At 29.9% G+C, this 15,821-nt stretch overlaps 1 protein-coding gene across 3 annotated transcripts in view; it reads left to right on the forward strand.

Annotated features, from left to right (window-relative positions):
- The window catches only part of LOC111029208, a 90,162-nt gene that overhangs the window by 13,367 nt on the left and 60,974 nt on the right, over positions 1-15,821 (forward strand). Inside the window, exons 2-3 of one of the 3 annotated variants that reach the window (XM_022308140.1) lie at positions 5,464-5,757; positions 13,974-14,579. In XM_022308140.1, the coding sequence (XP_022163832.1) occupies positions 5,477-5,757; positions 13,974-14,579 (887 nt within the window). In that variant the 5' untranslated portion in view covers positions 5,464-5,476. Of the gene's footprint in view, positions 1-5,463; positions 5,758-13,973; positions 14,580-15,821 lie in introns of those variants that run through there. The other 2 variants (XM_022308141.1, XM_022308142.1) reach the window with 2 other exon arrangements.

The raw sequence follows: 15,821 nt of genomic DNA on the forward strand, positions 1-15,821 counted from the left end.
TTAAACTCTTATCATATTATACACATTGTAATATACACCTATACGCATTATGCATGTACACGGTAAGAGCATTAAAAGATAAATAAAATAAAACGAAAAAAGCACTCGTGCGTGGGCGTGTGACGCATATACTACGATATGATAAATATTATATATGTATATATGATATTCCGTTTTAATGTGCACCGAAAAATCGACATGATATTATAGTAATACACACTTGACATACAGTTATAATTTGTCTTTTTATTTCTCAATTTTTTTAAGAGAACTGTTTGTGTTTGAAACATTACTAGGTATGTACAGTGTGAATATCTAAAATATAAATTGAACTCAAATATTAAAATGTAACATATAAGTACCGTATAATGATAATACAATATTTAAGCCGTACACGTCGGTAGGAGTGTGAAATTTTTCGTCGCAGACCGTTGATGTTGACATGGTACGGGTGTGCCGAGAAAGGTGTGCCTGGCGTATTCACTGGGCAAGGAGGGAAATTCAGAATTCTTCCCTCTACAAAGTTGCCAAAGCTACCAAATAAATAATATAATTAATATTGTGTTATTAATATAGTTCCTGGATATATATATGTATTTAATACCAGCTAAATATATTCTTTAAAGAATGCTTAAATGTGATAGACATATGACTATTCCCTGTATGCACCAACAAATTAAAAAACTTAGTATTAAATTGTTTTCTTAAAAATATGTCATCATATTTTAACCGACATTTAAACGGTACTATGAAAATATCTTAAATATGCTTAAAAATGTTCTAAAAACTAAATAATTTCATAAAATGTAAAATAAATACTAAAAAAACACCCATTTTCAATCAAATACCATTATATTACATTTGTTTAAAAATGTATATAAAAATTGAATTTTATTTTTATAAATTTATTTTAAAAATAAATAGTTTAACTAAAAAAATTTACGAATTAAAAAAAAAAATATTTAGAGGTTAGGTAATCTAACCAACCTTATATACAACTTTATAAAAAAATAACCCAAAAATTAATTTTTATTAAAAACAACAAAAATTAATATAATTAGAATTTGACACTTCATAATTAACAATATTATGACTCAGTTAATGGAAAAACTCTCACCATTTCAACCCTAACAAACATCTTATTTTCAAGTTATCTATTTTTGTTTTAGAATTTATGTCATCACCCTTACCCCCTTCCCCCACCCGTCCATAACTTAAAATCTCTGGGCACGTCAGACGTCACGTCTTGGCTTGCGTGTATAATATTAGTATGCACCGCGTAACCGACGAATCGAATAATATTAGGACGCGAACAGAGGGCAAGGTATTCACACACACACACACACACACACACACACACACACACACACACACACACACACACACTCACTGTAAATAAAACGTCGCCGTCGTCTGCAGTTTTTGAGACGTCGCGCCGAGATGGAAGCAGAATTGTATCGCCTGCCCGCGTCTACCGTGCAACACTTCGGAGCCACGGCAATGACTCATTTATCCGGCGGGAGTATAATAATATAACGTATATAAAATAGACACAAGGAGGAACGAACCGGTCCTAAATCGGGTAGGGCTCAGCCGCCATAAATAATTCACCGTGTAAATTACCATGACCGCACATGGGCATAAAATATACATATCTAAATAAATTAAGTGATTACATGGATTTTGGCGATCGAAAACGCTGCAGCGTTTATTTATCGTGTTATACGCGTATCCACCGCTACCGCTTGCGCATCGTCGTTAAGATTCTCCCAAATTTTCCGTCGCCGATTGCATGGTTAAATTAATAATATAACGAGGGGCACGATTGAGTTCAATGTTTCGGGGTGACCATGAGAAAATGTTCCGATGCTTGCACTTATTCCGTATTCGTGTGTTTGTTCAAATGTTACGGTACGATTTATTTTTCGTTTTAGGCGGATTTAAATAAGAACATTTAATAACACATCACATGAGTCATCGTATTTACTCGCGAATTATAATATTACTTATTATCTCACGGTTAGTTTCAGCCTCGTCGTGGACAACTAACTCAGAGAAAAACTGCTGTTTTTGAAATAAAATCGGTTGACAAATTCTAATAGAACGAATTGAATACTGTGATGAATTAAAATAATTACAACTTTTCGATTTGGGAGTCGACTATATTGTGTTAAACACGAAATTTTAATACTTATACCTGTAATGGTTTATAATGCAACACACAACTGCCCAATTCCCACAATGTTTTGCCCCAAGAAGTCTGTCTAATATAATTCTTGATAAATAATTACGATAGCCTATGTTATAGGATTGATCATGCGACATAGAACCCGCAGAATTGAGTTATTATTGTAGGTACACATAGTGCCTACTATATTATAGGCATAATATACATACATTTTACATATCAAATCGACTTCTTTACAAAATAAATACATGCTTTTGCTGTTTCACTACTGTTGTTTATTGTGCGAACCATGATAAGTGATTTATCTGGTTATTTACATTTGAAATTATTCAAATAAAATGTTTTATATACATTTATAAATGATATACTTAAGTATACATACTGCAGCAGGTTTCGTAAGATTAAAAACAAAACTTCTATACGACGTGACTATATACTGTCTCACAACTAAATAAGGTCCAACGATACGTACTTGGAGTAAAAATATGTCTAAAATATTCTTTAATGTCTAGTTCGGTAATTTACTAGAAATAACATGAATATTAGTGAGGTTCATTTTTTCTAATTTGTAATTACTATTTTTCTGTTTAAAAATTTAAATATATATTTTTTTTAGGTACTACATATTATTGTAATTCAAGAACAAATAAAATTAGCTATTAAATGTAGCATGTTTTATAATCATGGTGATAAATTGTTCACCTACTTTAAAGGTTTGATTTTAAAGAAAGGAAACACTTGAAGAAAAAAAATAACTTTTGTTATGTAGGAAATGTATATTGAGTATCATGGGAGTCGTGATAATATACCTACTCATACATTTATTAATGGAGTTTAGAGGATAAAATTAATAAATCATTGTTGCTGGTTTTAAATATAGATCTTGAAGTGTCGAAAAAATAATAACGTAAGACTTGTAGAACAAAGGTTTGTTTGAACAAAATGACGTTATGCTCATACGTCATTTATCATGCCAGCTATATAGGTATACTGTTCTAAACGACTAAGTATATGAAAATCATAAACCACAGCGGCTTATAGCATTCAGATCAGAAGTGTTTATACGAGAAAAAAATCACTTATAAAGGGATATAAATAGAAACACGAGTTCTCTCAGTGGTGCCCAGTACTCGTATGTATGTATGTATGTATGTATGTATGTATATTTGTATGTATGTATGTATGTATGTATGTATGTATGTATGTATGTATGTATGTATGTATGTATGTACGAAATTAAATAAAAAATACAAAAATACAAAAGGTACCTATTGAAATATTAGTGACGCAAATACGATAGGGTATTTAGTATTCACTATACTTAGGTCATAGTTGATGTAAGATTTGACTTATCATATTATAAATTATTATATAACAAAGCTAGTAGTTTCCTCGTTGATAAGTATATATTCCTATATACAGGGTGATTCAACCAGAATTTGAATACATTTATTATCAAAGGGAACAATAGGGGTGAGCATGAGTAGTATATATTTTCCGATTCTAGGACCTCCTCCTCCGCCCCCACAGGTGGTGGTTCCAGTAGTGGCTTTTCTACCGTACTGGAGATGTAATGGTGTAACAGTCAAAGAGGAGGACTAGTGGTAGGGAAACTGTGTAATGCGACGGCGGAGGTGAAGTGGTGGGAGAGCCCTGTAACGGTGTTGAAGGAGGTGTAGTGGTGGGGGAGCCGTGTGAATGACTGTAGAGGTGGAGGAGGAGGTCCTAGGATCCCCAAATATATACTAATTATGTTCACCACCATTGTCTCCATTGATAATAAATTTATTCAAATTCTGGCTTTTGAAATTTTTAAATATACTCAAAGACCATATTTTTAAATTCTTAAATTTTTTTGTACTACTTAGGGAGTATCCTATAGTGATATAAACTTCTGTTTTTAAAATGAGAACTCCCTCTTTTACTGTGAATTAATTAGTAGATAATTTTTTTGAAAATTGTTATGTACCACATTCGAATATCGAATGAGTGGTTTCTTAGTTATTAAAATGTTTGTACTAAATAGTCCTTAAAACTGGTTTAAAAAAAAAAAATATTTAAGTAAAATTCGATCTTTTTTATTATTATACTTGGGCCATTTTTACAAATTATTAATATTAATGACTACAATTTTCAAATTACTATAGCCCCCATGTCTTATAAACTTATTACTATGGATATTTTATTCTCATAATACAAAGTTGAATAACTCAAAAACTACTGGTACGAATTTTGATTTTGATACTTCAACAATTACAAAAAAATTATCTGCTGTATATAATTTATAGTTGAATAGGTGTTCTTATTTGAAAAACAAAAGCTTGTATCTCCACAGGACCTTAAGTAGGTAGTACAAAACAATCTCAAGAACTTTAAAATATGTTCTTAAAGCGTTTGTACTTAAAAATTAAAAAAAATCAGATTTTGTATGACTACATCAATAAAGAAAAAAGGAGGTGAGCATACTTGGTATATATCGTGTACTTATCATAACATTACTTAGCATTACTAAACATTGAAGCATTGCGCTGTTTATTTTAAACAAATTACATTTTCGTTTCCCGATTGGTTTCAGCCAATTTTGGTCTATAATATAGTGCACTACTTTTTAATGAAAACGTTTCGTTCATTCTACTTCGGCTTCCTTCCCCACTATCCCCAGACATATCAGTCAACCACTGTGCATTTAAAGATGTTGATTTTATGATTCGTATAAACAGTTATTGATGCAAAATCAAAAAAAAGGTTTCCTTACTATAAAAACTAAAACTGTTAAAAAGTATAATTTTTTTTATTTATATAAATCATTATTCAGTAATAAATATTATTTCTATACACATAAAAATGAAATAATGTTCGTCAGTTTTAAAACTCAAAAACGGCTTGACCGGTTTGAATATTTTTTTTATGTTTTGTTCGCTTTAATACAGGAGTGATTTAAAAAGGAAAATAATATGGAAAATCCTAAAAAAGTCCATGGGGTCAGCTAGTGAAATAATAAAACTAAAGCTATTATTTAATAATAACGAATAATAATAATAACTGTTAAAACCATCAATTATACAAGTAAAGGAATAAAAAAAATCTAGGGAAGGCGAAAAAACGCGTTTTTGTGACGTTGTTTTATCTTATATTTAAAATGATAGAGCGTAACTGATGGACCCTTTTAGATTTTGTGCTGAGAGTTCAATGACTTTCAAAAATATGTATGAATTTTGTTTTGTTTTTAGTTCAAAGCTTATTAGATTGGAGCTCAAAACTATTTAATTTTATAGCAGTTACACAACTATGCGGGGGTTGTCTTCGGCGATCGACGATACTGGCGGTGGCTGTGGCAGTGATGTTGACCAGTTTCAAGGAGATGAAGCAGAAGACCATTTTGAACCATCACTGTTCGCCGAATATTCCCCGCTTCCTCTTCCTGACGATGTGCACACGGCTTTTTTGGCCGCCAACTTGTTGCTGCTCTATCTGAACCTGGCTAGGCTGTCGACTATGCCAATTGGCGACGCACATCAGTTACCGGTTACCGTCAACGACCGTGACGACCACGACAACGACTATAACAAGTGAGTTTTTTTGTCAAACCTCCACAATATAGCTATAATTGTTTATTATTTATAAGCTTACGTTCAGATTGTTTTTAAAAGACTGCACCGAGTGCAACGTTGTTTTAAGTTTGAACTAGGTATACCTAGTTCGACTGATATGATTAATATATTGGAACTATTATCAATTAATTAGAAAAAAAATTTGTTCCTATTATTATTATTATAATAATTTAATACGTTTAAAATAATGTTCATATGATATAACTTATATTGTTCTTGAACTATATACTATCTAATTTTGAATAAAATAACATAAATAAATTGAATAATTCAATGATATGTGGCAAGGAGGTGAAATTGAAATTAAATTGGATTGGCTACATGTTGAACTTTTCAGTGAGTATCGTATGGCATCAGGCTTAGCCGTTTTTTTCCTAATTAAAAATTCCAACTATAGAACAATAATCTGCTGTTTCATAGTTAATTCACAGTTATTTTTGTCAGTTGAAGATTTGAAATGTAATTCACACGAATAATACAATTTGAAGTTGTTTTTTTTTTTGGAAATAAAGGCATTCAGTACAGAAAAAATTAAAGAACTTTGAAGTTTTATAACTTTTACCTTATGCTTTATGATTATGGTATAGATAATAGATAAATATAAATAAAATTGATTAAAACTTATACTTTAAGTTAATATTGTGTATAAAATATATTAACCGATTACTTAAAGTAAATACTTTTGACAACTAAAAACTATAATTTTGACTTTTTTTAAAATATAATATACGATAAACATATGCATTATAATTTATAACATACAGTTTCATGTAACATTTGAATTTGTAGAGTTTGTTAATTTGTGTAACGTTATACTTTTGTACATCGTAACAGCTGTTATTAATTTTCATATTTTTAAAATCGTATTATATTTTCCTTAAACAGTTCAATATCTTGACTTTTGTTTTTTCTACATATCAGTTGGACTTTAATATTTGATCATAAGTAATCATAAAAAACAGTTTTTGATAAATACATAGGTATTATTGTTAATCATTTTATTTTAAATATTTGTTTTTGTAATTTTAAAATATCAAATTATTTATTGTTTTGTAAAATAAATGTAGAAAACATTAGTTGTAGGTAACTTTTGTATCAGGTTTAAATTAGGTTATTTTGTGGAAGTAATACCAACGTAGTTCTCGCCTAGGTTGTGATACCACATGAAATTTAAAAAAAAATAAGCGAGTAAGTGGGTGACGCTCTTCTGTATAGTTTCAAGTGGGTCACTGCAATGGACGGTGTTGGATTTGAATTCAATGATATAATATAATTGTATACGAAAAACGATACTGAGTGGAGATGGTTTGTCAGCCTAAAAATTAGGATATTTTATATTAGGTATATTTATATTTTTATTATTAATTCGGTAGCCGGTAAGTAGAATTAATATTATTTACATATTATCATATTTGTATATAATAATATACTTCAGGAGTTTCAAGTAACCACGAATAATATTTTTAAATTACAAGAAAATAACTAAAACCATTATTCCTGGTTAACTGGTTAATTAATTTGTAATTTTTTCCAAATTTGAACTTAATAACAATAATAAAAACTGTGTCTATAAAATATTTAGATTTTTTGGTAACAATATGAATTACTTATGAGGAAAATTTGTCTACATTCCCAATCTTTAGCTGTACAAATGTAACATATTTTACACATTTTTAACTACAAGATAATTTGCAAATTTTCGTGATTGTGATGAACTTGGTCAAAATTTGAACTTAAAATGCTTATAAATGAACTTTTTGAGTATAATTGATTATTGACTATGGTTATTAATCAAATTATATAAAATATTCTACCTTTACACATCATATATTTCTACATAGAATAATTTTTCCTGAATAGGTAGGTTTACATAAGAGCACGAACGAATGCAAGCGAATTCTACCGAACGATTTTGAACGCATATTATTGAACGCTTCGATCAGACCACATTTGAAGCGAGGGCTTCCGAATGCAAACGAATGCTTCGTTTGTGTTTGGCTATACCGTTTACATGGGTTCATTTGGTAGCATTCGATTGTATTCGTTCTTGTTCGGGCTCTTAAACGATAGGCTCTAGACGAGATTGTTATGGAAATATTATTATTTATTATACATAAGTAACCGGTCTTCATTCACAGAAATGATAGAGAATAATTTATTTGCAGTTTATAATTTTGAATATAAAGGGCGATTCCAAGCAGAAAAAATCGCAGAAATAAAAATAGCTAATACCTGAAAATATTAAAAAACCAGATGCCATTAATATTCATTATTGATAAACCATAAAGCTAAAACCATCCACTTTTTATGATACACACCATTATATTTAATTAATGAAGTAACAATAAATATTTTTTTAAATTTTATTTGCGTTTTTATAAGTACATTAAAGAAAAAAAATATTTGTTGGTCGATCACGTTTCTTTCTTTAAGTTCCTCGTAACAGAGTATTATTAATTTTCTGCCTTCCTCACAACAATCAAACTAAACATTTACTACTAAATATTGATTACTTGTGTGTTTTGTTTAAAATATACCGTTCCCTTTAAAGTTTAAGAGGAAATCAGTGCACTACTCGTAGTAGTTTTATCTCTCTTACTCAGGCGCAAACTAGTAAAATATGAGTTAATCAGAACAAATTTAGTATTTAGCTTTAATATTATAAAAAAATTACCATAACAGTTAAAGGTAAAAATATTATCTAAAGCCAATATTTGGACTTTATTGGTATTTTAGTTTTAAAGCCAGTCACATGAATACCTACTTTAAAATTTTGCATTATAATAACTCACTTAAAATTAAAAGATCAATAAAAATCTATGGAATTTCCAAGATAATAAGTTTAAGTTTTGATGATAGGTCAAAAAAGAGGTTTATGTTTAAATGTTTATTTCATTCTAATATATTATTAAAGTTAAGAACACAATTTTGAATCTACTGATCTCAAATTGTCAATACTGCGCGTGGGGGAGTGAGAGAAAACAAACAGTGAGCTGACATCTTCTTACACAAATCAAATGTTTAAATTTTTATTTGGATATCTGTATAGTACTTGTATGCTGCAATATCTGTATATTGAGTGTTGTTTATAAAATAGTTCAGTTGTTCCAAGTTTCCAACTAATCGCAGGCTACGCAAACAGTGGCATTATTTAAATTTTTTATAACACGCTTATTTTTATAAACATTGTTTAGAATTTATCCATTTTTCAGACAGACCTATTTTAAAAGTGGCCCACTGTAATCACATAAAACTATTGGATTTTCAATACGTGAATGTATGTACCTTGCAAAGTCCAAATGACGCCACCGTTCGCAAAATATGTTTGGTCTAAAAACTAGTTTAAAAAAACCAATTTATAATTATTTCAGTAATTTAATAAAAACATAAAAATATATTTATATTTTATTATTTTCACTTAGTGAAGTCGAAGAATACAATACGTTAAAAAATAAGACAAATTAGTTATACAACCAAAACAATTTCCATGTAATTACACTATATTATATTTTCTAGTTCACTGTAATTGTAATATCGTATGGTCTAGGTCACCTAAATCGAATTCAATGGCATTACATATATTTTTAACCTTTTTTTTTTCAAGAAATTCGTGATATAGTGTGTTATCAATTACCTGTTTATGAACTACTAGTTCGTCAGGATGCATGACCAACGTGACATGGCCATCAAGTAATGCTATGTAGCCACGTGTTTTGATGAAATGAATACTACCTAAAACGTGCAAAACTGCATACCCAATTCTAAAGATGTATTGTGTATACTATATGTGGTATAGTTTATGTTTCATATAATATATTATTCGTTTCTATCCATGTACAATATAATGTACCAATTTATTTACTTATTTTACAATTCATCTAATATTTTTTTTTTTTTTTTGTGAAAGCACTATTAATTTTTATAACTTTAACAAATTAAATTCTACATGGATTTATAATATAATATCCTATCTTAGAAATGTACATAAAATCATAATGTATTTTTTTTTACTTTTTTGTAAAATGATCTATTATTTAGAATTGAAATAGTTTTAAAAGACTATGCACATATTATAATATTATTTATTACTACAAAAAGTGGACATTTTAAGTTTGACGGAAAAAAATCGAATTAAAATTCATTTTAATTAGCTTAGTTTGTAAGCTTATAGGTCTGCTGACTATATCTTATAGTGTACAAGTGTTGCAACACGTTCACGCACATAATCCAATTAATGTAATAATGTCGTTTCAATAGGGATTTTAAATTTTAAAGTAATTCATCCATATGATATTATATTCTACAGATATCTGGTGACTGGTACGTCATGGAAGGTATACACTATACATGTATACATAATAATACACTCCACCATTCCGGATGTGTCATCCACTGTAATGGTACCTACACCTAAGATCGAGTATTAATGTTTTATAGGTTTCATAACATTTTCAAATGCGTAACTTAAGACAAAAATGACATCAGTATTACACAAGGGATTCCTTGAGAGAATAATAACACCAACATGAAATAAATTCATTTTGCACAATTATCTTAGCTGGTGATTGTAGGTAGGTACTTTGAAGTGTGTAAAACGTAATAGAAAAAAATCATATTTTTCTTAAATATATCGTTAGGTTAGGTTTGAGTTATGGGGTTATAGGGTTGAGTTATAAATGAAATTGATGATGCATAATATGGATACAGATAATAACAAATTTAACTTCCATACATCCATTTCTAACAAGTATTTCTTTATCATTCGGTCCTGTCATGTAGGGTGTATTGTATTATTTTGAGTATGCAATAGTTGATACGTATAAATGTATAATAATAGGTAAGGTAGGTACACACTAATGCATTTCATATGTCTTATTTTAATTTTTAATAATAAATTATATATTATCTATGCATTTTGAGGGGACCAAGTAACCTGTAACAATGTTTGATTTGAAATGTGAACGGTAAATTTTAATTAGATAGACTAATAACTAATATTAATAGTCTTACTATTAATATAAAATGAAGTAGATCTACTTACATAATATATATTAGGTAAACTGTTAAAATACACTATTACAATATATATTTGAGCGTCAAAATGGCGTTTAGATAAGTACCTAGCTTTGAAACAATTTGCACATGAAAATCATTTCAAGTTTAGGTAAAATATTGACACAAACAAAAATACTTTTATCACTTAATAGTCCACAATAACTGTGAGCTATTATTATAGGATATAAAGAATGTTTGTTTTATATGACACATCAAACTATGTGTTGGTGGTTGGTCCTCTTAAAAAATGAATAATTCATACTCACGCCATATTATCAATAACTTGTTTAATTATATTGAATTATTGACTAGGTGTAGTATGAAACTGAAGATTATCTAAACCACATATAATTTAATTTAAATAACAGTTTCAATATTATTGTAGCATTAAATATAGTATCTGCGATCAAAATAATACAACCATGTATAAATATTTTATATTTTAATAAAATAATAAAAGAGGTAATTAATATTTTAACTGCATTTAAATAAAATTCTTAAAACTATTTTTAATATTCTCTAGAGATATTATATCTGAAAACGATAATGGTATTGCATAGGTAAATGGCCCAAAGATATTTAATAGTATAAGATTTTGCCATAAAATGTTTAACAACCTATACTCGAAAACTATAGTTGAACCATGCAATAAAATTAAAATAAAGGACGTGCGTTGAAACCGGTAGTTAAGGTTAACCAATATTGTTTTTTTTTCTATTTTATTCTCTTCTCCTATTAGAGGAAATTATAATTATGGAAGTGGTCGTGATTACTAACGTTTGAATTAGCTTTAAACACTAATAAGAAATAATACCTTTTGTAATCCACACTCACTCTGTAAGTAGAACCGAAGAGCTTCGGGGACGTAATAACACGAGTAGATTCATACTTTTGTACGTTTTCCTTGCCGCGCCTATAGACGCAGCGTCTAGCGTCAACTACCGGAAGGGCTTTACCACATAAGTCGGCAAGACGCCATACTGTTCCGCTGTTTGACGTTGCAAGAAAACGGATATAGAGACGTGAAATGCGTAGCATAACACTTAATAAAAAGTTCTGACCAGTATCACTCGTAATTTACATAGACACACAGCACTGACACTGGGATATCTGGCTATGTGCCTTGTTCGGAGACTAGCTCTGAGGTCTCGTCCTGCGATAATAATAAAACATGTGTATCAAGATTACATGATGCCGATAATATTAATGAGATACAAGTAACATATTATACGATATACTGTGGTCTTTGTTTATTTGTTTATATTTGTGATATTTGTCGATACGCACTATAATATATTAATCATTTGCAACCATTATAACTATAAGCATTGCTTGTGTTTAGAGGCAAGAGATTAATTTTTGAAGAAAATATCTGTGCTTGAATAAGGGACATTTAATTTTCAATTTTGTGTCCAAAAAGAAAATAACTGATTTTACACAGTTTGTAGGTAGTTTAAAATGTAAATTTGTTGAGCTGACCTATACATATTAAGTAAGTTCTGATGAATAAAATATGTATCCCACTCAAAATTGTTGCCAATGTTTATAAATTATAACATACGCTAATATACGTTAAATGACTAAATCGCTTATAAACCAACGCAATTTCTGACTAGGCGTCAAGCGTCCCTGAAAATACCATTTTAGTAGGTTGGTTTGTAAATTTCATATATTTTTTTATTTATTAAAATATGTAGGTTTTTAAATTGTATATGAATATTTTTGATATTATGCAGAGTATAATATGCATAATATTATAATGTGGTTAGTTAAAAATTATGTGATATGAGAATCATCTATAAAATAATATTGCATGTATACCTAGTGAATTATAAATAGCGATAATTATTAATTTAGCACAATTTTTATATTCAAACTTTAATATTTTTTAACAATAAAATGAAATACCTACAAACTATAACTATAATGTTTCAACTTTTTTAAAAACATTTTTATAACCATATTATAGTATCAAACTACTTTAGAAAACTGTTCTTGCTATATAATATTGTTATTTATTAGATTATACGTATGTGTTAAAAATTATACCTGTTATTACTACAAGTTGAATACTCAACACATTTATATCGAACAAGATGAAGGTGCATTTGTAGAATATACAATAAAAGGAAGTTAAATTATTTTTTAAATCAATTTCTAGTTGATTATTTATTTTTATTCGTATAAGAAATTATTACATACTACAAGTTACAATTATGAATTGCGAACTTATCTATACCCATTTGTAGTTAATAATATTCTAATAAATAAGAATAAAAATATTCATTTTGTATTGATTATTATTATCATGAATAATATACAGCCCGATAAAAATATTATTACTTACCATTAAATACTGTGTTTTAAGTCGTTTAAACAATTGATTAATCTGAAATATGCAATCAAATAATCCACAAATACGTTACCAATTATCTATAAGCACAATATAAGTTTAGCATCGACTATCAATAACATGATTAACATTTACTTTATAGGTACACGATTTAGCACATGAGTGCATATAATATATTATGTACATGTAATTTAATTTGATATTCGATGTTGCCAATATATTGATAACTGATAATGGGAAATAAGTGTTATGAAACAAAAACATAAACATATTGAAATAAAATAACAATCAACTAGTATAATATCGAAATACAATAAAAGATAATAATAATACATTTCTATGTGAATGTTTTATACCAAAGAAATTCATAATTTATTTTTCCTTAATACATTTATAATATATAATAACCAGTTAGCCAGAGCCCAGGCTGGATAAAGGGTTGAACCTACCCCATCACATTTTTTCAAAATTTATAAGAGATTTTATTTTGAATTAAAAATATTTTAATACACGGGCCAATCTTTATTTATTTTTACTTTACACTCGATATAGCACTATATAATGTTGGTCGATTGATACATTTTTTGATAAAAGATGAATGATAACGCAACAATGGTCTAATAATAAACTATACTTATGTCAATCAATCAGTTGAATGTTTGATGCTGCGGCATAGGCCACTGTTCACTCAGATATCATAATAATAATCCGTCGACCTGTAGTAACAAGAACTTGTAATAATATTTGAAATGCATTTCCTTTGCAGTGGTACGTCAGTGGCAGAGGAGGCAGTGACAGTGAGCGTTACTGCTGCGGTGCAGGCGACGGCGGAACGGCGCTTGAGCGACGAACGGTTGCCCGGGGAACCGGGGCCGTCAACAGACGACGGGCGACCGTGGCCGGCGGACGCTACAACGTCGACGGCGCGGGTACCGCTGCAGCGACACCACCGCCACTATCGCAGCGACAGTTGCCGGCCACAGGCGCCGTCCACGGAGCTGCAGCAGCGACAGACTTACACCACCATCCCCGCATCCGCCATGATAACGGTGGCCGCAAGCGGTTCCAGGGCGTTGAGACCCAAACCGCGGCCGGGCGGCTCGTCGTCGACGATACCGTTCCCGGTGGACGTCGCTGATAGGCTCCGGTCGCCGACGTCTTCGACTGCCAGACCTAGACAGTACGGCCGCAAAAGGAGCATTCAAGACGCCGTCGCCTCAGCGATGATGGTGCAGCGGCAGGAGGGGCTCCAGTTACGGGCGGCCGATGCGGTGGTGGGCGCCACTATCACCGAATCGAGTACGGAACAGCTGCAGGCATCCGGCTCCGACCGGGAACCAGAACAGGAAACAAGGCTCATAGCGCCGCTCAGGTTAGTGCGCGTAATCGTTGTCTCAATTTATGTCACTGTATGTGTATAAATAAACGCTAAAGTTTCCGACCGGCTCGGCGTTTTCATGAGTATATTCGAGTCTTGTTTCGTTTTCGTCCTCGCAAAAGTTGCCTTAACTTAACAGGTCAACTAAAGCGTTTATGCTGTCCCGAGGTCACCACTTCGCTTACAACATTATAAATATTGGTCATAGATGCTCAGTGGCGTGGACAGGAATTTTGAAAGGGGGAGAACGACAAAAAAATTACTCAAAACACCTATACATATATATTCTTAACATATCTAAAAATATGTAAACCAACATGAATAAATCCATTGTATTAATGTAATTGTATCTCTTTTTATGGTTTAAAACGTATACGTAAGTAACTATATTCTTCTATTTCAAAAATAAATGTTTAGTGATTCAAAACGTATTATTACTAATGTGTAAATACGTAATACATACAAAAAACTTTTTAAAACAGCGTTAGTTTGGTAGTTATACATTTATATTCAATACTACTTCATTATGAAAATTAAGTTAAGTAGGGGTGTTACAAAATCTCGTCAAGTAACAGTAAAAAATGCGCGTGTAAAAAAATCGAATGATTTACTATAAATAAAATAATGAAAATTACAATATTTTAATTCAACGATATTATGCAATATAATATATAATAATAACTTATTATACTATGTATTATTATTTGCGACATTGATAACATTTACTTTGGTTGATTTGTAAATAATTGTATTATCTACCTACGGTTGAACGTCCAATTTACGACACCACGTACCTACGCATATCGATATACTTTTTTATAATTTGTCATGTCTTAAAAACTAATATGCTATAATATAAAAGCACAAAATATTAATTTAATTCCTATTTCAAAAAATAAAAACTTTTACATATGCACGTAAGTTTTTTTTGTGTTTGACTTACAATTTGTATAAGTGCGAAATTCAAAAAATATTATACCTGCTACAATAATAAAGTTGTGTACCTACATTATACATAATAATATACATATTGTAGGTAGTATTCGTACGTTACATATTTAGGTCACGATAATTCCACGTGCGAGTTTTTATTTTATCAAACCGTTCTTTAGTTTTTCAACGTTTTGTTGGAAACTTAAGTTAACTGATATTGTTTAAATTTAATGTCAAATATTGTCATTTCCATATTATTATACAATTTTCTCAAAATAACTATTATGTGATAAGAATTATTGA

The sequence above is a fragment of the Myzus persicae genome, unplaced genomic scaffold (genome assembly GCF_001856785.1).
Source record: "Myzus persicae strain clone G006 unplaced genomic scaffold, MPER_G0061.0, whole genome shotgun sequence".
Classification (NCBI taxonomy): Eukaryota; Metazoa; Arthropoda; class Insecta; order Hemiptera; family Aphididae; genus Myzus; species Myzus persicae.